At 54.3% G+C, this 22,473-nt stretch overlaps 1 protein-coding gene and 1 long non-coding RNA gene across 4 annotated transcripts in view; one reads left to right on the top strand and one right to left on the bottom strand.

The window, feature by feature from the left end:
• The first annotated feature begins 58 nt into the window (after positions 1–58).
• NLGN3 (neuroligin 3) lies at positions 59–22,098 on the top strand. Of its 3 annotated transcripts, XM_031446425.2 has the most exons (8): positions 59–175; positions 2,767–3,423; positions 4,067–4,126; positions 7,994–8,053; positions 9,774–9,923; positions 16,325–16,510; positions 18,640–19,429; positions 20,231–22,098. In XM_031446425.2, the coding sequence occupies exons 2-8, from the start codon at positions 2,967–2,969 to the stop codon at positions 21,072–21,074; spliced, it is 2,547 nt and encodes an 848-aa protein (XP_031302285.1). In that variant the 5' UTR covers positions 59–175; positions 2,767–2,966; the 3' UTR covers positions 21,075–22,098. The 3 variants fall into 3 exon arrangements, with proteins under 3 accessions (XP_031302285.1, XP_031302286.1, XP_031302287.1); XM_031446426.2 differs by lacking the exon at positions 4,067–4,126; XM_031446427.2 differs by lacking the exons at positions 4,067–4,126; positions 7,994–8,053.
• Positions 13,145–22,473, bottom strand: part of LOC116150939 (uncharacterized) — a 30,797-nt gene continuing 21,468 nt past the window's right edge. The window contains exons 2-3 of the long non-coding RNA XR_004134781.2: positions 13,870–14,176; positions 13,145–13,271 (exon numbers count right to left, since the gene is read on the bottom strand). This is a non-coding gene — a long non-coding RNA (uncharacterized LOC116150939). The remainder of the gene's footprint in view (positions 13,272–13,869; positions 14,177–22,473) is intronic.

Here is a 22,473-nt window from a genome sequence, read left to right as displayed (position 1 = left end):
AGGGACCGCGCCCCCCCGTGTCCGGGCACGCGCAGCGCGCCCCCTTGGTGCGCGGGCACAGCAGCCAGGCTGCCGGAGAGCAGATCTCGGGGATTCGGGTGCGGAGCCCTTGGCCTGGAAGCGATATGGGTGGTCCGTGGCCCGGTTCAGTCGCTCGCAACAGCCCGGGGAACAGGTGAGGCCGCCTGCCCCGGTCTCTCATCCTCTAGCTGCCCATACCTTGCCTCGATCCTGTCCTCTCCCCATCCCGGGGTCCTCCACTCCCCAGTCAGTGCTCCTCAACCTTCTCAACCCCATGTTCTCCATCGGCATCCCTGACCCCGCAATCCTCCCCCGCTTCTCTTTTCTTCTCCACCTCCTCCCTGAATCCCGCATCCCTATCATCCTCCTGTCCGTGGTCCCTCTATTTCCACAGCCCGGGCCGCATGCTCATCAAAATACCCCTCCTGAGGGCCCCCAGCCCCATTCCTGAACTGCACATCGACAGTCCCCCTCCCCCGCAGTGCAGCCCCATCCCTCTTCCATCATAGCATCTCACAGCCAGGCTCCCTCCCCCACTCTCTGCAGCCCCCCCCCCATCAACAGAGGCCTTTATCCTATCCTCCCCCATTCCAATGCAGCTCCGTCCCCCAATACCATTCTGAACCCGCGTAGCCCCCAAAATTGCAATTCTCAACACCAGTCCATTCCTGCACAATGCCCCTCGCCCAACACTGCTCCAGCCCCAGAAGTACCTCCAGATGCCATTCTAATCCCCGGCATTTCCGCCTCCCCTTGTCTTCTCCCAAATTGCAAGTTGGATCAGGATGGAGATCTTGGCCTTGGGGACTCACAGTGGGTCCTAGGGTACAGAGGGCGTTTGGGGGTCGGTCGATTTGTCTAGGTGTTCCCGGGGGAGGGGCTGCAGGGAATTGACTCAAAGGGGAATGGCATTTGGCGCCGAAGGGTTACTGGAGAGGTAGGCATCCTGAAAGGGTTAATGGAATTTGCGGGGAGGGGTGGCACTGAAAGGGTTAATGGTGTGGGGGGGGTTGCTGGCGGGGAAGCCGTGTGAATGAGCGGTCTGTGCCCCAGAGTTGCCATGGAGACGGTGAATGGGGGGATTGTGTGAACTCAGCTGCGGACTATCCCCCCCCAATACACACATACACACACACACACACACACACACACACACATACACACACACCCACTCCCTCCTGCCCCACCTCCCTACTCCTACCCCTTCCTTCCCCTTCCCCTCCTTCCCCCCACCCCGGGTGCATTCTGGGCTGTGTCTGGGATCTAACCACCCATACTTTGCTCCCCATTTCCTCTGAGCCCCCACCCCTTTAGTCGCTTTGCCCGCCCTCCCTCCTTCTCCTCCTCCTCCTCCTCCTCCTTCTTCTTCTTCTTCTTCTTCTTCTCTCTCTCTCTCTCTCTCTCTCTCTCTCTCTCTCTCTCTCTCTCTCTCACACACACACACACACACACACACACACACACACACACACACACACACACACACACACACACACATTGTCATTCCCCTCTCGTGGTGGCCGATTGCCGGGCGTTCCCAATCTCCCTCCCCCACCCCTTCAGCTAGTTCTTAAAGGAACAGGCCTACAATCTTGGAAGGCGGGAGAAATGGGGGGAAATGAAATTGTGTGTGTGTCCACGTGGGAGTGTCTGTGTGTGCCGGTGTATATGTGTTGACCGTACAACCATTGTGTCAGAAGGCCTGTGTGCCTTGAGTGTGTGGCTATTTCTGTTCCTGTCTCCACCTATGTGTCACCGTCATGCTGCATGTGTCTTTGGATATTTACCTATGCGGTGTGTATGATTATGTTTCAGTAAGTCTGTGTGTGTCTCTGAATGTATCTCTGTGATTCTCTGGCTCTGTGAAGCTCTCTGTCTCAGAACGTGGGACTGTACGAGGGGATCTCTATGGATTTGGAATGTATGTCTCTGTGAGTGAATATCACAGTGTCTGTGATCCTGGCTTGGTCTCTGTCACTCCCTCTTTGAGTCTTTGTGAGTTTATTTCTCTGAGTTTCTGAGTGTGTGTCCTCCACACTCCGTTGTTTCTTTTACACTGGCTGAGCATCCACAATGCCTAGGGTGCTAGGCAGAACACTTTCTGCCTCAGTTTCTGGCACCCCATGTGAATTAGAGATAGCCTACAGAAAGGACCAAGGCTTAAGGATTTAGGAGCAGTGAGGGCTGAGGAGAAATGTACAGGATGGTCTGGGGAGTCTGATGAATGGCCATCCTGCCCCTGCCCTGCCTGAGGAAGAGGGGGGATCTCTCCGTGGGACCCTTTGCCTATCCACTGCTTTCCCTTCTTCTGTCTTCGTCCTGGAATGAGGTTCTCAATTCTACCCTCTCCTGATGTAGCGGTCCCTGTGTGGGGTGACAGTCCCAGGGGCTAGAGAGCTCAGTATCCCCACAGTGTGCCCGGGGACCAGAGCTCCACTTCCCTGTGCTCCTCTGGCTCCAGCTGACCCCAGTGAGCTCCATTGGCTGAGGAGTTGAAGTTGGGGACTGGGCACTTGCAGTGGCAACTACTGTCCATCTGTCCATCCCCTTTGGCTTTTCCAACTGCAGCCAGGTGCAGTGAATGGCTCTGACTGGCAACAGAGATCATCTGTGGGTCCCTGGAACCCGGGCACTGGAAACCCCTCCTCCCAGGAGGAGAAGAGCCCAAGCCCAGCGGGGCCCCAAGCCCGACTCCCTAGCCCTCCCCAACCATCTTGGATGACGCATCCTTCCCTCTTTCCACAGGCCTGTCTGGCCCTGAGGGAGTCCCCTTTCTGAAGCTGTGGTGCTTGGACGACCTGCTCTCCACGGTGCTGGGCACCTGTAGGTGTCCCTCGAGAGCTCAGTTTTGAGGTTCAAGTCAGTGTGGTCATGAAGGGGCCGCCTGTCGGGCTGATGCTGTGACCCCGGAATCTGCCTTTCCTGCCAGTCCCCCGGCCCGGAACATGTGGCTGCGGCTTGGCCCGCCCTCGCTGTCCCTGAGCCCCAAGCCCACAGTTGGCCGGAGCCTGTGTCTCACCCTGTGGTTCCTCAGCTTGGTGCTGAGGGCCAGTACCCAGGCCCCAGCACCCACGGTCAACACTCACTTTGGGAAGTTAAGGGGTGCCCGGGTACCACTGCCCAGTGAGATCCTGGGGCCTGTGGACCAGTACCTGGGGGTGCCCTACGCAGCTCCCCCAATCGGCGAGAAACGCTTCCTGCCCCCTGAACCACCCCCATCCTGGTCGGGCATCCGGAACGCCACACACTTTCCCCCAGTGTGCCCCCAGAACATCCACACAGCGGTGCCCGAAGTCATGCTGCCTGTTTGGTTCACGGCCAACTTGGATATCGTGGCTACTTACATCCAGGAGCCCAACGAAGACTGCCTCTACCTGAACGTCTATGTGCCCACGGAGGATGGTGAGTGCGGCCAGGCACTGTGCCCTCCCCGCCTCCCACCTGCCCCGTGGTGTTTGTGGCTTGCATGTGGTGGTGTGCCCTGCAGCATGCCTCTGTCTGTCTGTAAAAAGGCTTCTCACCATCACTCTGCTTGGCCTCCCCCTTCCTCCTCCCTGTTCTTCCCTCTCCCAGCATTGTCTGAGCTCCCATGTGTGAGTGAACTGTTACCAGGAGGGGCCTGGCCAGGCCTGAGAGCTTTGACAGGTCTAGGGCCAGAGTGCTGGCTGGGGGTCCCCTGGGGGAGTATGGGTCACGGCTGGCAGCTGCCCGCGGGAGGATGCTGGCTCCACCGGGCCCACCCACCCCCGTCACCATTCCACCTGCTCTGAGAGGTGGTAGGTGCGTGTGGCCGAGGAAGCTGGGTGTGTGGGGGGCTGGGGGGCAAGCCCGGTGGGCAGTGCTTAGGTGCCTCCTCTTTCACTAGCTGATGCCTCCTCCCGCGGGGGTCACACTAAGGTAAGTGACAGAAACAAGGAGATGGTGGGACAGGCTCTCTGCCATGTGCCGCCTGCAGAGCAGCTCTTGGGGCCTGGGGGGGGTGGGGGGGTGCATGCCCCTGGGCAGAGGCCTCCTGTTATTTTTTAGTTTTTTATTCATTTTACAGTAAAGCGGATTTCCAAGGAATGCGCCCGAAAGCCCAACAAGAAAATTTGTAGGAAAGGAGGTAGGTAGCGAGCCGGCGGGGAGGGAGAGAGAGAGAGAGGGAGGGCTGCCTGCCCACCTGCCTTTGCCCCTGAAGACCCAGCCTTCCTTCAAGTAGCCCGGGCTTAGGGGGCGGTCGGTGAGCAGGCATAAGCTCCACCTCCGCCAGGGGCCCCGGCTGCTCTTCAGGGAGGATCTGGTGGCCTAAGTCAGATTCAGAGCAGAAGCAACCACCCCATTTCTTCCAACCTCCCCAGCCCCAAATTACACCCTAAAGTGTATGTTAAAGAGAGAGCCAGAGGTTGTCTCCGGGACACCTCAGGAGAAACTCTAGGCCGCCAAGATGGAGCCAGAGGCTCTGACCTTTTTCCTGGTGAAGGAGCCACCAGCTCATCCTCTCGTGCTCTTTCCTGGGGACAAAGTGGAGATTCAACTCTCCAGCCCTGGAGCTGAGACCAAACCACCCAGGTGTTAGTAATGCTGCCCCCGACTCCGCCCACCACCTCTGGCCATGGCATAGCTGAGCCGGCCTAGTCTGGTGGCAGACCTTGGGGGTTTCTGGGGAGCTGTGGACTCTACAGGATGCGTGCGATCCTGAATTTCAAATTCACCCTCTTGCTGGGAGGAATTTGTGCCCCCTGTTCAAATCCCCCTTTATGGTTTCTGCAAAGCACTTGCCTACTTAGCTCAGAAAATCCTCTCCACATCTCTGGAAGCTTATGAGGCAGGCATTGATATCCCAATTTACAGATGCGGAAACAGGCCCAGGAGAGTGACTTGCTGCTGCTCAAGGCCCCAATCGCTGGTCTGTGGCAGGGCCGGGACCCAAACCTGGGTCTCGTGACCCTCAGGGTGACGTTCTTTCCACTGTAGCATGTGAGGCCACTCTCATCTGGTCATTCCCACGTCCCCGACTCTGAAACAAATGGTGAAACGTGGATGGTTTAGGTCGAATTGGAAACAGAAACAGACTCAAGAACAGGTGGAAGAGCACAGCCTGGTCCCTATAACCCTTTGGCAAGCTTGCAGTTTGTTTTCCTTTGAAATCGTAGGGGCAGGGTTCCCCAAATGGGGTAGTCAGGATTCCTGGGGCTGGATGCTCCCTATTGAGTAAGAATCTCTGGGGACTGAGCCTGGCAATCTGCATGTCGAGCAGGAGCACTGAGTGCTTTCAATGCATCCAGAAGCTTTGAGTGAGGTCTGCTGCCCTGAGGATAAGTGGTCCATCACCTCCCGGCACCCAGCCCAGGACCTCACAGTCAAGAGGCAATCAGTAAACACGTTTTTGCACGAATGAAATATTGTGATGCTGCAAAAAGAGTCTGGGTCTGGAAGCCACTAGCTTGACTGAGTCCCAGACCTGCCGCTAACTCATGGGGAAACCTTAGGCACGTCTTTTCCTTTGAGAACCTCTGTTTCCGCATCGGAAGGTGGTAGGAGACGATTCTGGTCTTAACATTCCATTAACCTAGACATGAGTCCAGGAAGAGGGTGTCCTCAACCTGCTCCTACGAGGACTTACTTGGGTGCAGAGGTGAGGAGGTGCCCTTCACTGCAACCAGTTCCTAGGAGCAATGAGCCCTTCCCCCACCCCAGCCCCTGGCACCAGAACCTAAGTCCAGTCCAGAGAGTTTGCCTTGAGAGCTGACAGGAAGCTCCAAATCCAAACATTTACCAATCATGATTGTTGATTATGGGCAAGGCCGTGTGCTAGGTATTATTGAGATGTGGAGGGATGGGAAGGAGAGAAAAGAGTTAGAAATAACTAAAGAGCTGATTGCTACTCTGCCAAAGTCCCTAGCCTAGCTTAGCTAAGCCCCACAGCCCAAGCTGGGAAGTGGGTTCCAGACAGCATGGAAAAGGGGATCTGGTCACTTAGCTGTTCCAATTTGTTCTCTATCCAGGGCCTGTAGGCCATTTGGAACAGACTTAAAAAGCCTGCCTCCTGGGAGGTGCAGGGAGACCCGTCCCCAGAGGCAGTGAGGGTTGTGGTGGGCACAGGGCAGACAGGGACCCTGCAGCAGCAGCCCAGCGCTGGGATGAGGGACGGTTGTTGAACTAGCCTGGGAGACAGGCCTGGCCGCAAGCAGTTGCTGAAGGAGTGCTAAGCCAAGGGAGCAAAGGCATCTGTGTGGAGGAGGCTGAGACAAGGCAGGCAGCAACCCGGGGACCCTCCTAAAATGGGGCAAGAGGGACGCAGCTTCAAAGTCAGGGCCCAGGGGAGTTGAAGATGTGTCCTGTCCCCCCTAACCTTCACCCCCATCAAGTTGAAGGGAATTCGTGTTTCAGGATGAGTGATTCCTTTCCATTTGCTGGGGGGCTGTCCACTGGGTGAGTGATGATGCCCCAAGTCCCCTGGAGTTTCAGAGGGCAGTACCGTCGGCAAGTGTGAGGACAGTAGGCGCCACTGGAGGTGCGGGAAGCTCGGAGGCAGTTTCTGCCCCTCAGGCTGGGCTCTTGCCCTAGTTGAAAAGCCATTTTGTAATATGAGGGCGGCTTCTGTTTTGATTAATAGCTGTAAGGGAATTCAGTCACAGGAACCCAGACCAGCTGAGAAAGAGGGCTATTTGCTGCCTCCGGGCTGAGAGTATCTGGTGTCACAGGCAAGAGGGTAGAAGCCCCAGGGTGCCAGCAGAATGAGCTCTGTTTCCATACACTGACCAGCATCCAGGCAGTGGGTCCTCTTTCTCAAAGCCATTCTCGTCTCCTTAGACCAGGAAGGCAAATTGGTGCCAGCTCACCCGCGGGTCCTAAAGATCTCTCTTCTCTAGTCTCTTCTTTTCTCTCCTTTCCTCCCCTCCCCTCCATGCTCCACCTCTTTCCTGCCTGATTTTTCCCCTTCCCTCTCCCCCATCCCAGAAGGGTAGCATGATGCAGTGGAAAGACCATGGGCTTTGGAATCAAGCAGACCTGGGTTCGAATCTCACCTCTAGCACCTCCTAGCTGTGAGATCTGAAGCAAGTCACTTTACCTCTCTGAACCTCAGTTTCCCCATCAGTGAAACAGGAATAAAGATAGTATATTCCTCACTGGGGTGTAAGGATCAAACAATATGGCAGAAGTAGTGTTGGGCACATGGTAACTATTCGGTACATGGTAGGAGCTACTGCCATTATTCCTATCTTTCTGTTCCTCTCTCTCTCTCTCTCATATGCCCCTTTCTCCTTTTCCCCTTTCTTCTCTCCCTCTCTCCCTCCCTCTCTGGCTCTCTTTAGATCTCAGAGCAATGCTTGCTTCTCTCAGGCCTGGTTCCTGTGGGCAGGAACCCCATTTGCCATTACCCAGAGCAGGCCCCAGCGAGGAAGACCAGAGGGAAATATTCATCTCCCATTTCCTCCTGTGGGAATCAGGGTCAGCTGAGGCCCAGCTTGAGCCCGCCCACTGGGCCCAGGTAGCTCAGGGCTGGAATCCTAGGCTCTGCCCCAATAGCCCACATCCATATCTACACGTGCTGGCCACGCCGCCTCTCACCTTCGGTGCCTGCCCCTGCTCTCCAGCTTGGCCGGCCTGTGTACACACGTGCAGCCCCTTCCACCCGGGAGAAGTCCTTTCCCTGAGTGGGTCTCTGGCTCTGTGCCTGGGCCCACCCGCTGCTTCCTCCTTCCCAGCTGGGAAGGTAGTTGGTTGAGATGGGCTGTTGGGGACAGGGCGGGGGGGACAGGGAGGTGCAGGGAGGCCGGCACAGCAGGGGCCTGCAACACCATCATCCTGATGAAGGTCTGGGCCTCAGCCCACCCATTCCCTCAGTTCTTGCCATCCCTCCTGCCTGTCCTGGGCCCAGGCCCAGAGCTGGCTTGCTGGGCCACACTGCAATCATGCTGTTTTTGAATTCTCTCTCTGTTTTGTTCTCTGTTCTGTGCTGTTGTGTCTCCCCGTGTCTGGTCCCCAGGATCCGGCGCTAAGAAACAGGGCGAGGACTTAGCGGATAATGACGGGGATGAAGATGAAGGTATTTGGGGGCTGCAGGGCGCGGCGGCTGGTGCATGGCACAGAGCCCCTCCCCCTCTCGATGGGGAGAAGCCCCGTCTGTCTGTCTGTCCGTCCGTTGGTGTGTTTCTGTTCCTGTACAAGGCCGTTGGGCTATTCATCCATCTTTGGCCTGGTCGGCCACGGGGAGTTCCAGGGTGATGGACACGGCTGGGGGGAGCAGGGGACCATGAGCAGAACCATGGGGAGGGCATCCTCCTCGCCCGGGTCCTCCACTAACACTGCCTGGAGACAGCTTCCTCCTCCATCTTCTGTGGTTCACGGGCACCTGCCCCTACCGAGCAGCAGGGAGAGTGGAGAGAAAGCAGGGCTGAGGGAGGGCAAGGAGAGGCACAAAGGAAACTGGATGGCAAGGAGATGCCTGTGTTTCTCTCATTGAGGAGACACCTGTGTTCTGTGGGGAGACTGGCTCCTGGGAGAGGGGCCCAGCAGGCGGTTGAACTGAGGAGGGAGGCAGTGACCACTGAAGGGGCTGGGGCACAGCGCCACCTAGAACCTCCTCAGCCTTCTCCCAGAAAGCGAGAGATGGCCTGGGGGCCAGGGGCTGCAATAGGTTCAGGACAGGGCTCGAAGGACTGGGCTGCCACGCCAAGCTGAGGCCAGGACACCGCAGCCCAGTCCGTGGATGGCATAAGATCCTTGGGTGACAGTGGAACCAGTCTTCCTTCCTCCTTGGGAAAACAGGTGGTGTTTGCTCGGCAGCAGAGAGCATTCCGTTCTACCTCCAGGCCCTGGCCCTGCCCCGGGGGCCAGACAGCTCAGGGGGGCCCACTGGTGGCTGGAAGGGCTGTGCTGGTGTGGCAGAGTGTTGGTCCAACGCACAGACTGGGAGGCTGCGGGTCAAGGTGATCAGGCTGGGAGCCTTCTAGTGGCCGCCCCACCCTGATGCCTCCCTGCCTGGGGCTTGGGAGCGGCCGCTTAAAGGTCCCTGGTTGAATAGCCTCTGTGGAGGCACCATCTTCATCTTAATGCTGACTGGGGGAGGCTCTCTCGTTCTTAGTTCTGCCCCCTCCTCTTCTCCATCCCCAGCGTTGCCAGTTAAGTCAGCCTGATGCCCGGGGAGAGTGGGGTAAACGAGCACATGGCTGAGAAACCATGTCAGTAAGGTCCCCTCCACCCCATCTCTGCCATTCACTCCCCTGTCCCCACATTCTCCCTTGTTCTCTCCCTGTGCCACCCCTGATTCCCACCCCTCTTGTCTCTGTCTGCACTGGGGGGCCAGCTGCTGCCAATGGCCGTATTTCCATGTAACTGGTCTAGTCTCGGGGGTTTCAGGGCTCCCCCGTCCCTGCTATCTAAAGCCATGTCAGGTCCCAGGACTCCTGGGTGCCCAGGGCAGGGACTCACTGATCCAGCTAAGGGACCAGTCCTTCCTCTTCCTCCTGCTCCCTGTCCCCAGGGCCAGGCCACTGCCTCTCTAGGCCCAGCTGTACCAGGCATGCCTGGCTGCCTTGAGCTGGGAGGCACTTGAAACCAGAGTCTTTAAAAACATCACTGAAGTCAAACTGTCTCTGGCCAATGCTTGAGCTCCAGGCTGAGCGCCGGATGAGTCCCGCCCTCAGAGCAGGTGGTGGTGTCCTGGCACCTGGGATAGCTTTGCTTCCCGCACCCCCCCAGGGCTGGCGGGGGTCGGGGAGGACGGGCAGCTTACCCAGCCCGCGTCTCACCCCTTCTCCTTGCAGACATCCGGGACAGCGGCGCTAAGCCCGTCATGGTCTACATCCACGGAGGCTCTTACATGGAAGGCACGGGCAACATGATTGATGGCAGCGTCCTGGCCAGTTATGGCAATGTCATCGTCATCACCCTCAACTATCGGGTTGGGGTACTAGGTACGGTTCCCAGCTGGAGGCCTAGAAGGAAGCCTGGGTTCTCAGGGAGGGAGTTTCAGAATGCTGAGGAGTTAAAAGCAGGCCACCTGGGTTCTCTAGCTAGTGCTAACAAGCATAGTCACAATGTCGTCATCCCGTGGCCCCTGCCCAAGGGCCGGGAGCTTCCCGGCTTCCATAGGTCCTTTCCTGGAATGTTGAGATGCCATTGGAAATTCAGGTCAAACTTCACACCTTCTCTGAGGTCTGAAGCCAGGTCTCTGCTTCTAGGCTTGTGCTTGGCTGAGCTTTGGAGAGTCCATTAATTTTCTAGTGTCCTGTCCTCATCCCTACCCATCCACCCGTATTCCTTCTAGCTAATCATATATCCACACACCCACATACCCTCCCATGTCTGCACACATACAGTTATTTCTCTCACCCCCCACAAGCACACACACATACCCATACACTTATAGACCCTTACAGCCACATCCACAGACCCCCTCACCTATATATACTCCCCCACTGCTCCATACACACTCCACACAGATAGTCTCCCCTGTGCACATGTCCACATACCCATATACCTCTAGACACTCCACATCTGTACCCCACATCTACACAGATTTCTCACACCTTCCATGCGTGTGTACACACACGTTCCCATAGATCTCTCCCTCCACATCACTATATTCACATCTATACCCATATGCACTACACATGCCCACACTCACACTTTCCTCTACCCCCAGATGTACATACTACACAAAGATCCACGCCCTGCACATTCTCATCCACACACAAACCCCACACATATATACCTTCAATGTATATAAATATTCCTTCGGCACATACACAGACATGTCCCTGTCCCCCAAAACACCCCATTTCCACATCTACTCCAACACCTACATACACACAGATGTCCCTCACCTTCCCCACACAAACAAAAACCAACATCCCCCCTCCCTAGACATACAGGAGTCATACCTGCATGTCCACACCCCCCCCACAATATACAAAAGCAACCCCCACACAACTCCTATCCCTGCTTCCACATCTACACACACATCCCATGCACTACACTTCTATATCCCCCATATACACACACCCGCAGACCAACCCCCCGTACTCCCACACACACACATACACACATTCTTCCAAAAAATATTTGGCACATATATATTCAATACATATATATGTACATATTCCCCCTCCCTACCCCACAAATATATTATGTGTCCACGTATCCATATCCCCGCACCTGGCCATCCATATCTATACACTCACCTCCACTCATCCCATGCTCGTGCACACCCCAGATATACACACTGCACATCTTCTACTCTCTCCACACGTACATCCCCATACACTCCCACCTGTCACACAAATGCACGCCCACCCCTATACACTTATCTCCCAAAGGCTTCACAGACACCTACATGCCCTTCCCCACACATACTCTGTCACCCACAGGCTTATTTTGATTATTATATATGCTTATTATATATTACTTGGTCATTATATATGCTTAGTTAGGCTGCCCCACTAGCCTGTGCCTTCCCTGGTAACTGTTAACGCCTAACTGTGCCCAAGGCCTTGAGGTAGACCTGTGCCTCAGGGAGAGCAACTAAGCACACAGGGCCTTGCCCCCTGCTGGATGCCCACCTAGGCCGCTGAGGGTGCACACGGCCCACAGCCCTTGGAGTGGTGCAAAAAGAAGCCAACTTCTTGCCCAGAGGGCTGGTGTCCTCAGAGTGCTGGTGGGAGTCTGGGTCTAGGCGGTTTGTCAGGTCTGCAGGCCTGGGGTCTGAACCAGCAATTGGACCTGGCTGACGCCAGGGCTGGTTGGCTGACAGGACCTTATTTTAATTTGCTTTTGAGTGTGTTGCTTTGCCAGTTCAAATCCCAGAGGCCCTGGAGCTGCGTTTCACTTCTGGGTACAGTTATGTATGCAGAAAGTCCATCTCCTCTTGACTTCCCCATAATGCCATGTGGGATAGCAAGACATCTTTTGGGGGTTCAGGCTGGAGAAAGGATAGTCCCTGAGAAAAGTGGAGCCTGCATCCCCTTCAGGGGTGTCTGGCTATTGGGTGTGACGTACACGGGGCATCTCCCTGGTCTTACTACAGTCCAGTGGGCTTTGGGTTTCAGGGTTCTGCTGCTGCTCCTCTGTCTCACTAAGTTGCCCCAGACATCATGGCAAAGCTCCTGTAACATGTTCTGTCTTGAGTCTCCAACAGTAAAAATGGTACCATGAAGGTGGCTGCAAACCCACACGCTAGGGCTGCACAGTTCTTGAAGAGTAGTGAATATACAAATGTAATCACACCTAGATACACAGACACACGAGCATGGGAGTTGAAGGCCAGAAGCCATGTGGTTACTTTATTTTCTTAATGAAAGTGATAGAAAATGTGCAACTCAGCTGCTTTTAAAAATTATCAATACAGCCACTGTGCGGGTCCGGCTGAGCCCCCAGGGTTGGGCCAAACGTGAATCAGGCCTGGCGTGGCAGGAGAACTGACAGCTGTGCAGGACTGCGGGCCAGGTGGTGACCCACGTCCCCCCAGTGCGGGTAAGGCCTGCACGGCCGGGGGTCTGCGCCCCAGAGCATGAGTGTGTCGGGGCCTGACCGGGCCTGACCCCCGTCTCCTCCAAGGCCAGTCAGACCTAGTGCATGATCTATTCCCACATCAGTTCAAGCAAAAAAAAAAAATTGTCAATACAAAGCACCATGCCATAAGGATCATTGGAAAGCGCGGAGACTGCTAAGAATATGCTTCAGTTCCAAATGATCAGACCAGGAATGAAGGGAAAGAGAGAGTGGAGGGTCGGGGAAAAGAGGAGAGAAACTAAGGAAGAGAAGGAAAGGACGGGGGAGAGAAAAGAGGACACGAGTGACACAGAGGAAGGAGGCAAGAAAGAGGCAGAGGAGAGACACAGGATCTGAAGTGTCAGTTGGGAGCTGTGAGCCGTACAGGAATGATATCCTGGTTTGCTGATTACTTCACAACCCTTCAGCTGCCCTAATCCTTAAGCTTGTATATCAGAAGTTTTTAACTTGTGGGGGAGTCTTCGACCCCTTTGAAAATTCTGATGAAAGCTATGGACTCTCCCCCAGAAAAATGCGCATGCGCACACACACGCACACAAACATCCCACTGAAACTCATCCATGAAATTCAGGTTGAGACCCCACCACCGCCGTTTCAATAACCAGAACAGCACATCTTGGGGCAGGATTTTTATTCTTTGGGCTTAAATAGTTAATAATCAAAATAATATTACCCAAACTTCAGAAGGAGCCATAAACCGAGATTTGGCCAGAAGTTCTCCACCACTTTCTCTGTCCCCTTCAGTGCCTGCCCTGGAACACAAATGTAATCAGTAAGCCCTTGATTGGATTCTAGGTCCATACAAGATGGTTTGGTCTCTTGGAGCCAGATATAGAAGATGGGTTTGACCTGACTTTTGGGGATTTTGCTGTATAGCTGAAGCTTTATTGTTTTGTTTCCCAAAACATCCTGGAACAGGAGGCCAGTTTTGGACCTCAATTATATGTATTCATTCACCTTCCCTCTCAACAGCTTCTCTGGAGCCCTGAGCTTCTCTGGTTCCCTCTAAGGAGCTTCTTTAGACATCTTGGGTTTTTCATGTATTTGGAGAATGCCACAGGCTAGTCCACGGATCCCGTCCAAGGCAGAGGGGTGGCTATTATTTCAGATGCCCCGACACCTTGAGACCCACAAAAGAAAGGGACCCCAGCAGGATTTAGGCTGTGGTTATCCCTGGGGCTGAGAAATTAGGGGCTTGCCAAGTTTTATTCCGGGTTTTGGAATTTGATACTACATCCTTGCTCAGGTACCCTTCAGGCAAACTGAAAACCTGGTCAACACCAAGCCTTGAGATATCTGGTTTTGCTACAGTGCGCCAGATCCTCTGTCTTCTGTTGACAAGCAGCTTACCATGTACTGCAGTAGAAACTTGGGTCCGGGAAGACTGGCTCAGATTTGCTCTGACAGTTTCTGGAGTTTGGTATTTCAGCCCTCATTCTCACATGGTTTCTGTCGATGGCTGAGTTACTGGGGAGCTAGCAGCAAGTGACTGCTCTCCCAGACTGCCAGGTTTTGCGTGCTTGTGGTCAGTGGGGTTTGCTCTATTGTCCACCTGAGCCTGTTGGGTAGAGCACTTCAAGGAGAATGCTTGTAGCAAGATGGCTGACATGGCGTCATCCACGTACTTCAGTGCCTTTTATCCCGAGGTTTGTGGGATCTGAGAGAGAGCAGAGAGTGATGGTTAAATCCTCCACTCTGCCCTTTCGGGCCTTTGTTCCTAACCCAGAAAATTGGTACATGTCGGAGAAATCGACTTTACTACATCCCAATGCAGGCTCTTCCTGCTGATTAGGATGGACATATTTGACACATTTCACCAAACGATACCTTGGCAAAGGCTGAAGTCGAGTCTGCTATTGCCTAGATAAGAGAACAGGAAGAGAGAAAATGGGGGAAGGAGAGAGGCGGGAAGGAGGACAGGCAGGCTGAGAGAAGCACGTAGTGATTTTTGCTGGAGGGTCTTAAGGCTTGGACAGCCAGGTTGGATCTCGGTCAGCACACTTTTTCAGACTTGCGGGAGCAGCATCAGCCTGTGAACGGGCCAGGCAGAGGAGAAGCTGGTTCCCTTGTCTAGAGGAACACGGGCTCCAGCGTTCATCCTCATTCAGGCTTTCTCTAATTCCTTCTCATTTCCTCATCGGGAACCTGGGGCTAAAGAGGGCTTGTGACTAGGTCCTGAGAGGAATAACTAAGTACTTTACATACTTAATTGCACCAAGAGTAAATTAATAACACACGTGAAGATGGGGAAATGAGCTCTTTTGCAGAAGCTAGAAACAGAAGGACTCGAGAAAGTCAGTGATGAGGTCTTGTGCCTGCTTGAGTCTATTTGAATTCAGCTTCTGCCCGTGGACTGCCAGGACTGTCAGAGAACACTCTGTGAGCTGAGGGAGCCTCCTCAAACGTGGCCTCCCACAAAGTTGATCCCAGGTGCCGTGAATGAGCTTTTAAGTGTGGAGTCAAAAAATACTGACCTGGGTATGGGTTTCCAGTGCATAGGAGTGCCACAACTACCCACTTGGAAAGAACCTTTCCGAAAGCCTAAGGCAGGAGAAGACAGAGCCTTCCAAGGAGCCGAAGGATCAAGGAAGAGAGATGAAACGAAGCAGCAAGATCAGACTAAAATGGAAGCAGGGTAGGGGGGGGAATATAGGACATCTCTGTGGGATAGCCAGCAGGTGGGCGGGAAGGTAGTCTCCATGGCAACAAGTCTCCACAGCAGCAAATCCCAGCAGGTGGGTGGGAAGGTAGTCTCCATGGTGACATGTCTCCTCAGCAGCAAATCCCAGTGGGTGGGCGGGAAGACCTGTTTCTGTGGTAACATGCTGCACTGACTTCCCCATTTCTCCACCCGACAAAAAAGATGGTCTAACCCAGCAGTTTTCCAACTTGAGGAGGCAGCAGAATTACCTGGCGAGCTTGTTAAACACACAGACTGCTGGGTCCCCTCCCCAAAGTTTCTGATTTATTAGGTCTTGGAGGCAGGGGAGATGAGGACCTGCCCTGAGAATGAGGAGAAGGGGTCATCTGAGGCCCTGGAAGGAAGTGGAGATGGACGAACTTGGACAGGAAGGGCAAGGAGAGCTTAGGGATTGCTGCCTCTTGGGATCTTCACTTCCTCCAGAGAGAAAAGGAAGGAGAGAGAGAAGTAACTATAGATTTACAATATGCTGGGCATATTAGAGATGTTCCTGTTGGTTTTATCCTTGTTACATCCCTCTGAAGTGTTTTTTTTTTTTCTCCCTTGACGGAGGTACTGGGGACTGAAACCAGGACTTCGTGCACGCCAAGCACATGCTCTACCCCTGAGCTATACCCACACCCTCCCCCTTTGAAGTATTTTATCCCCATTTCACTGAAGAGGAAACTAGAGCCCAGAGATTGTAAACAATTTGCCCAAACCTACATGGCCAGGAAGTGGTAGGGCTAGGACTCAAACCAAGGACTATTTGACTCCAGGGTCCCTGCTCTTCCCCTCTCTCTTGCCAGGTGCTAGGGTAAGGTCCTGGCTAGCACATCAGGGCAGAGAATTTGCAGTTCCTGCAGTTTGTCTCCCACCTGGAGGCATCCCCTTTGAGTGGTCTGGTGACCCCTCCTTCTGAACTGGAGAATGGGTGGGAGGTAGGGAGCAGACCCTTCTTACAGTGATGCTGCTAGACCTTGCAGAAAAGAGCAATGGTGAACACTAGCTCGGTGGAGAGAACTATGCTGCATGCTCATCCTCTGTCCTCACGCCCCTGACTGCCATCGTCGTCCAAATCCTCCATCCCTCCGCCTTCACTGTCATGCCCTTTGTTGAATCCAGGTTTCCTGAGCACTGGCGATCAGGCCGCCAAGGGCAACTATGGGCTCCTTGACCAAATCCAGGCCCTCCGCTGGGTGAGCGAGAATATCGCCTTCTTCGGTGGTGATCCCCGCCGTATTACTGTCTTTGGCTCAGGCATCGGCGCATCCTGTGTCAGCCTCCTCACGCTGTCACATCACTCTGAGGGTGAGTAGCTCTTGGGACAAAACACGAACTAGCCAAGCACTGGCTGCCTGCCCTGAGGATCCAGGGTGCCCAGCTCCATGTCCTCAGAGCACCCAGGGGAATGAGGAGCCCTGACCTGCCACCTGGCTATCTCTTTGGGTAGAAGTGGAGGGGAAATGTTTCTCTAGGGGTAGACATAATTCTCCCAGTGTGAGAGAGCGAAGGAAAGGATCCCGTTTACCTCTTGAGAGAGGAGGGTTCTCCTTCTAACGGAGTCTTATTTAGGAGTGTGGGAGTAGAATGTCTCTCTCTGCAGGGACGATGGCTCTTTTGGGGTGGGGGAAATCTTTCTGTGTGGGAAGGACACGTGACTTTGGGGAGTGATCTAGGGTGGAAATTAGTTTTTAGGTGTAAGAAACACTCATTCTCTGCCCTTCTCTCTGAAGACCAAGTCTGTGCAAGTAGGGGACTGTCCTGGATGCAGGAGGTAGGACCGAAGTGAGGGTTACTAACCTGCAAGTGGGCTTTCTCTGAGGGATGGGTAACTCTGATCAGACTCCAGATCTGCCCGCCATGGCAGTATGACCCCACCCCAAGGGAGACTCATTTTTAGCCTGAAGGGAAACCTCTCTCCTTGCTGTGGGTCCCTCTGCCAGTGACCCCTCCAAAGCGGCCGACAAGGCCCCTTTTTTGCTCAGCAGGAAATCTTCTCTTCACCTTTGGACTACAGAGTACTCTTGATCTCTGAGAGGCAAAGTTGAGCTTCTCACAAAGAAGAGATCTTCCCGAAATAGGTGCCCTTCTAGGAAGTAAGGAAATCTGGGAGACAGGAGATTTTTCACTGAGATCAACCTTAGGAGATCGAGATAGTCTCACAGGAAGACTTGCAGTTTCTCTTTGAAGAAGGCCTGTCTCTCTGAGAAAGAAAAATCACCTTCTCTGACCTAGAAATTCTATCTCAGTCCCTCCAGGGACTCCCCTGGTGAGAGAAGCCTAAGGTGGGATGTAGGGGATGTAGGATCTACATCCCAGATTAGAATGCGCTTCTAGGTGACAGCAGGAGCATGGAAATCTCTTTCTTCCACAGAGGAGGGTGGAGTGACTGGCTATGAGGGTGCCTCTCTCTCTGAAAAGAGGAACGGTGCCTCCTCTGTGACGCTCTATTTCCCTGGGAGGAGATAGCCTTGCTCGGTGTGCTGCTGTTCTGTCTCACAGCGGGCCTGTGACCCTGGAAGCCCGGCTGCTTTAAAGATTTGTTCTCTCTGTCTTTCTGTAATTGATCAATGGAGAATAATCTTTTGAAAAGTGAGGCTCTCTTAAGTAGTAATCTATATTTCTCTACCCATCTTTTCACCTGTGCACACCGCCTTCCTCTTAGAGGAGCAGAACTGTGCACCTTAGGGCTGGATTCTCCCTTCCTTGGGAATGTTGGGACTGGAGAGAGAATGGTACCTTTTTTTTTTCCCTTGCGTGGAGGAATAATTTCCTTTTTGAGTTCGGGGGACTGGCTTCCTCTCGGTGAGGGGAAAATACGGATCTGAGGCAGCAGTAGCTTCAGAAAAAGCAAATTCTCTGTGGAGACTATGGACTGGGAGGTCAGGTTCCCTGGAGACTTTCAGACCACAAGGCCTTTGCCCTCGGGACTCCTTCCCCAAACTCCCAGCATGTGAAGCTCTCTCCTGCCTGCATTTCTCATCTCTCATGAAAAAGACCCCTTTGTGGTGGAAGCGCCAGCTCCCTGGTGGTATGCTGGCACAGAGCTGGGCCCAGCTGGGCAGGAAGCAAGAGGGGAAGACAAGGAGAGATAAAGAGAGGGAGTATCAGGAAGCTGATGTCTGGGACTCAAGGGGTTAATTCTTCCTGGCATGTCCTTAACCCCCAAGTTACCAACCACCACCCCAGAAGAAGGAAGCGAGAAGCAGGCAGGAACCAGTCGGGAAAGGGGCCCAGCAACCCCTCCTCTGGTCCTCACCCATCATTCTGGCCAAAAGGGTTATTCTTCCTTCACAACCCGTTCAACCCAGAGGGCAGTCTTGGTAACAGAGGAGTCAGAAGCCATCTGGTTTGTCCATCAGGGACAGGCCGGGGGGGGGGGGGCTGGGTCGTGGGTGACATGACAGATCTGACCTGGTGCTGCCGATTTTCTGTAGGGCTTTTCCAGAGGGCCATTATCCAGAGCGGTTCTGCTCTGTCCAGCTGGGCCGTAAACTACCAACCAGTGAAATACACCAGCCTGCTGGCAGACAAGGTGGGCTGTAACGTGCTTGACACAGTGGACATGGTGGACTGTCTTCGGCAAAAGAGTGCTAAGGAGCTGGTGGAGCAGGACATCCAGCCGGCCCGCTACCACGTGGCCTTCGGCCCCGTGATTGACGGAGATGTAATTCCCGATGACCCTGAGATTCTCATGGAACAGGGCGAGTTCCTCAACTATGACATCATGCTCGGTGTCAACCAGGGTGAGGGGCTCAAGTTTGTGGAAGGGGTGGTGGACCCTGAGGATGGGGTCTCTGGCACCGACTTTGACTACTCAGTCTCCAACTTTGTGGACAATCTGTATGGCTATCCTGAGGGTAAGGACACTCTGCGGGAGACCATCAAGTTCATGTACACAGACTGGGCAGATCGGGACAATCCTGAGACCCGCCGGAAAACCCTGGTGGCGCTCTTCACTGACCACCAGTGGGTGGAGCCCTCAGTGGTGACAGCTGATCTGCATGCTCGCTACGGCTCACCCACCTACTTCTACGCCTTCTACCATCACTGCCAGAGCCTCATGAAGCCGGCTTGGTCAGATGCAGCTCATGGGGATGAAGTGCCCTATGTTTTCGGTGTCCCCATGGTAGGCCCCACTGACCTCTTCCCCTGCAACTTCTCCAAGAACGACGTCATGCTCAGTGCTGTTGTCATGACCTACTGGACCAACTTTGCCAAGACCGGGTAAGGAGAAAGTAGTTCTTCTTCTTCAAGACCCCAGCACACCCTCCCCTCTGCTCCTCTATCTAAATCTCTTCCATTAGCTCCCTTCCTAAGACAGTCCCCAAATCTTGACTGGTAACCCTTCTCCCACCTCCTACATGCCCCTTTTGAGTCTTTCATGTCGTTTTTCTTCCCCCCAAAATTTTGTTGAGGCTTAGAACTCGGTTAGCATTAGGACTGAGCAGGAGTGAGAGTTACTGGCAGAACTACGGGATTCAAGGTTAGATGGTTAGAGGCCCTGTGAAGTGGGAATAAACTCCATTCAGAAACAGTCTTTAGCGGGGGAGGGTATAGCTCAGTGGTAAAGCGCATGCATGCACAAGGTCATGGGTTCAATCCCCAGTACCTCTATTAAATATAATAATAATAATAATAATAATAATAATAATAATAATAATAAATAAACCTAATTATCTCCCCCATTCCCTCCGCAAAGAAAGTCTTTAAAGGGTTCTTGGAGAAACTGGGCAGCTGAGAATATTGACGGGTGCTCTGTAGCATGTGAGAGTCCGATAGTTTGATCTTACAGGACGGGTACAGGGAAGGTTGAGATGGTTTCCATGATGCCATGGGCTATTGGAGCGAACGCCTGGGGAAGAGGAGGGGTATGGACAGAGGGAGGGACCCTGCAAAAGATGGAAATGGTGGGAAGTTTTGGACTGGGGAAGAGGTTGAGGGGTGGGTGGGAGAGGAAGAATGTTGGGAGGCCCTTTGCCCATCTAGGTAGAGTGGTGACCCCAGATTTCCCATGTGGTATTTCAGGGATCCCAACAAGCCGGTCCCCCAGGACACCAAGTTCATTCACACCAAGGCCAACCGCTTTGAGGAAGTGGCCTGGTCCAAATACAATCCCCGAGACCAGCTCTACCTTCACATCGGGCTGAAGCCAAGGGTCCGCGATCATTACCGGGCCACTAAGGTGGCCTTTTGGAAACACCTGGTGCCCCACCTATACAACCTGCATGACATGTTCCACTACACGTCCACGACCACCAAAGTGCCGCCCCCGGATACCACGCACAGCTCCCACATCACCCGCAGGCCCAACGGCAAGACCTGGAGCACCAAGCGGCCAGCCATCTCCCCTGCCTACAGCAACGAGAACGCCCAAGGGTCCTGGAATGGGGACCAGGATGCAGGGCCACTCTTGGTGGAGAACCCTCGTGACTACTCCACTGAATTAAGTGTCACCATCGCTGTGGGGGCCTCCCTCCTGTTCCTTAACGTTCTGGCCTTCGCTGCCCTCTACTACCGGAAGGACAAGCGGCGTCAGGAGCCCCTGCGGCAGCCGAGCCCTCAGAGGGGAGCCGGGGCCCCTGAATTGGGAGCAGCTCCTGAGGAGGAGCTGGCCGCCTTGCAGCTGGGCCCCACCCACCACGAGTGCGAGGCGGGTCCCCCCCATGACACCCTGCGCCTAACTGCGCTGCCCGACTACACGCTGACCCTGCGGCGCTCCCCGGATGACATCCCACTCATGACCCCCAACACTATCACTATGATCCCCAACTCCCTGGTGGGGCTGCAGACATTGCACCCCTATAACACCTTCGCCGCCGGGTTCAACAGTACCGGGCTGCCCCACTCACACTCCACTACCCGGGTATAGCTCCAGCCCAGAGCGCAGCCTGTATCCCGGCTCCGTCCCGCCCAGATCCACGAACGCGCACATGCGCACTCGCGCACACAGACACACCCCCCTCCCCCCCCCCACAGAGACATATATGTATACACACACCCCCACACCCTACAGCAGACCCACCTGCACAAACACAGACAGATGTGGACATGCACCCGCATGTACAATGACACAAATAAGCAAGTGAACCTGAACAAACCCTTCAAATGGGGACGCAAACGAGTCCTCGGGAAACCCCGAGGACCTGTGGAAAAGCAGCTGAAGCTGGCTCCCTGCGCCTGACTATAGTCACTCCTGGGGAGCCTGAAGCACCAGCTGGACACTCCCTTGGTGCTCACCTTCCGCCTCTCTTGGAACTGCACCACCGACCAACTCCAGACTTGGGAGCTTTAAAGAGCAGAGTCGCTCTTTCTCCCCCAGACTTGGTCTTTTTCTGGGTCTTGTTTTTGTTGATTTTTAAAAACAAATTTTGGAACCAATGCATCTCCAACCTGTGGGAGCAGAGAGGCTCCAGAAGGGAGGGCTCCAGGCCCAGGTCTCCCTGGCTCTGGAACTCCCAGTGCTCACACAATCCGACCAAGGAACATGACCCCCAAGAAGGAAACGGTTTTGAGCAAGACTATGGGGTAGAAGGAGGAAGGGGCTGCCACTGGATGGGGTTGGAGGGCCGCAGGGGACGACTCCCCAGCCATCTCTGTATCCCTGCGGAGGGCTGCAGAGACCTGCTTGCCCCCAGAGACCAGGTACATCGGCCTGGCTAGACCAGGGGACCCCAGATGTGGTGAATGAGGTTTTGCAGAGGCCGTGTTATTATCAGGGGGGCCCCCGGGTATAATCTGGGTCCTGCCTCTGCCCTTGGGGTAATGCTATCAGAAATTTGCCCCATTTTCTTTACCAGAGTCTCTTTTGTGTCTGTCATTTCTCTTTCCAAAAGGCGGTGTTTTTTGGTTGTTGTTGGCTTTTTTTTTTTAAAGAAAAATTCTTAAAACACTAACGGAAACCCATGGAGTTTGTCCTTTGTAAAAATTTTAAACACAGTGTCTTGACAAAAATAAAAATTCCAGTTAGCACTCCCAACCTGCCTCCCTTGCACAGGCCCAGCCCCAACAGACCTCCCAGTAGGGCGCCTCAGTGGGGCTGGGAATCGCAGCCTCCCTCTGCATCCTGTGCCTTTAAGCTGAGACAAGTCCGGGCGGGCACCTCTCCAATCTTAATCAGGTTGCTGTCCCCAGCCCCCCACTCCCGGCCCCCCCGACGCTCTGGGTTCCTGCGGCTGAAGCCTTCTCTCAGCACCTCGGGCCTCCTAATGAAACGGCAAAAATAACACTTCCTTCTCTGCTGCACTGCTGCCACCGCCTCGACACCCGCC

This window comes from Camelus dromedarius, chromosome X (genome assembly GCF_036321535.1).
Source record: "Camelus dromedarius isolate mCamDro1 chromosome X, mCamDro1.pat, whole genome shotgun sequence".
In the NCBI taxonomy this organism is placed as follows: Eukaryota; Metazoa; Chordata; class Mammalia; order Artiodactyla; family Camelidae; genus Camelus; species Camelus dromedarius.
Note: the sequence above shows the minus strand (reverse complement) of the source record. Positions and strands in the feature narration are given on the sequence as shown.

Bases quoted from the DNA above. Each gene is read 5' to 3' on its own strand.
- NLGN3 (XM_031446425.2), top strand. From the start codon at position 2,967: ATGTGGCTGCGGCTTGGCCCGCCCTCGCTGTCCCTGAGCCCCAAGCCC. The intron at 8,054-9,773 runs GTATTTGGGGGC...TTCTCCTTGCAG, and splicing joins TGACGGGGATGAAGATGAAG to ACATCCGGGACAGCGGCGCT. The intron at 9,924-16,324 runs GTACGGTTCCCA...TGTTGAATCCAG, and splicing joins CTATCGGGTTGGGGTACTAG to GTTTCCTGAGCACTGGCGAT.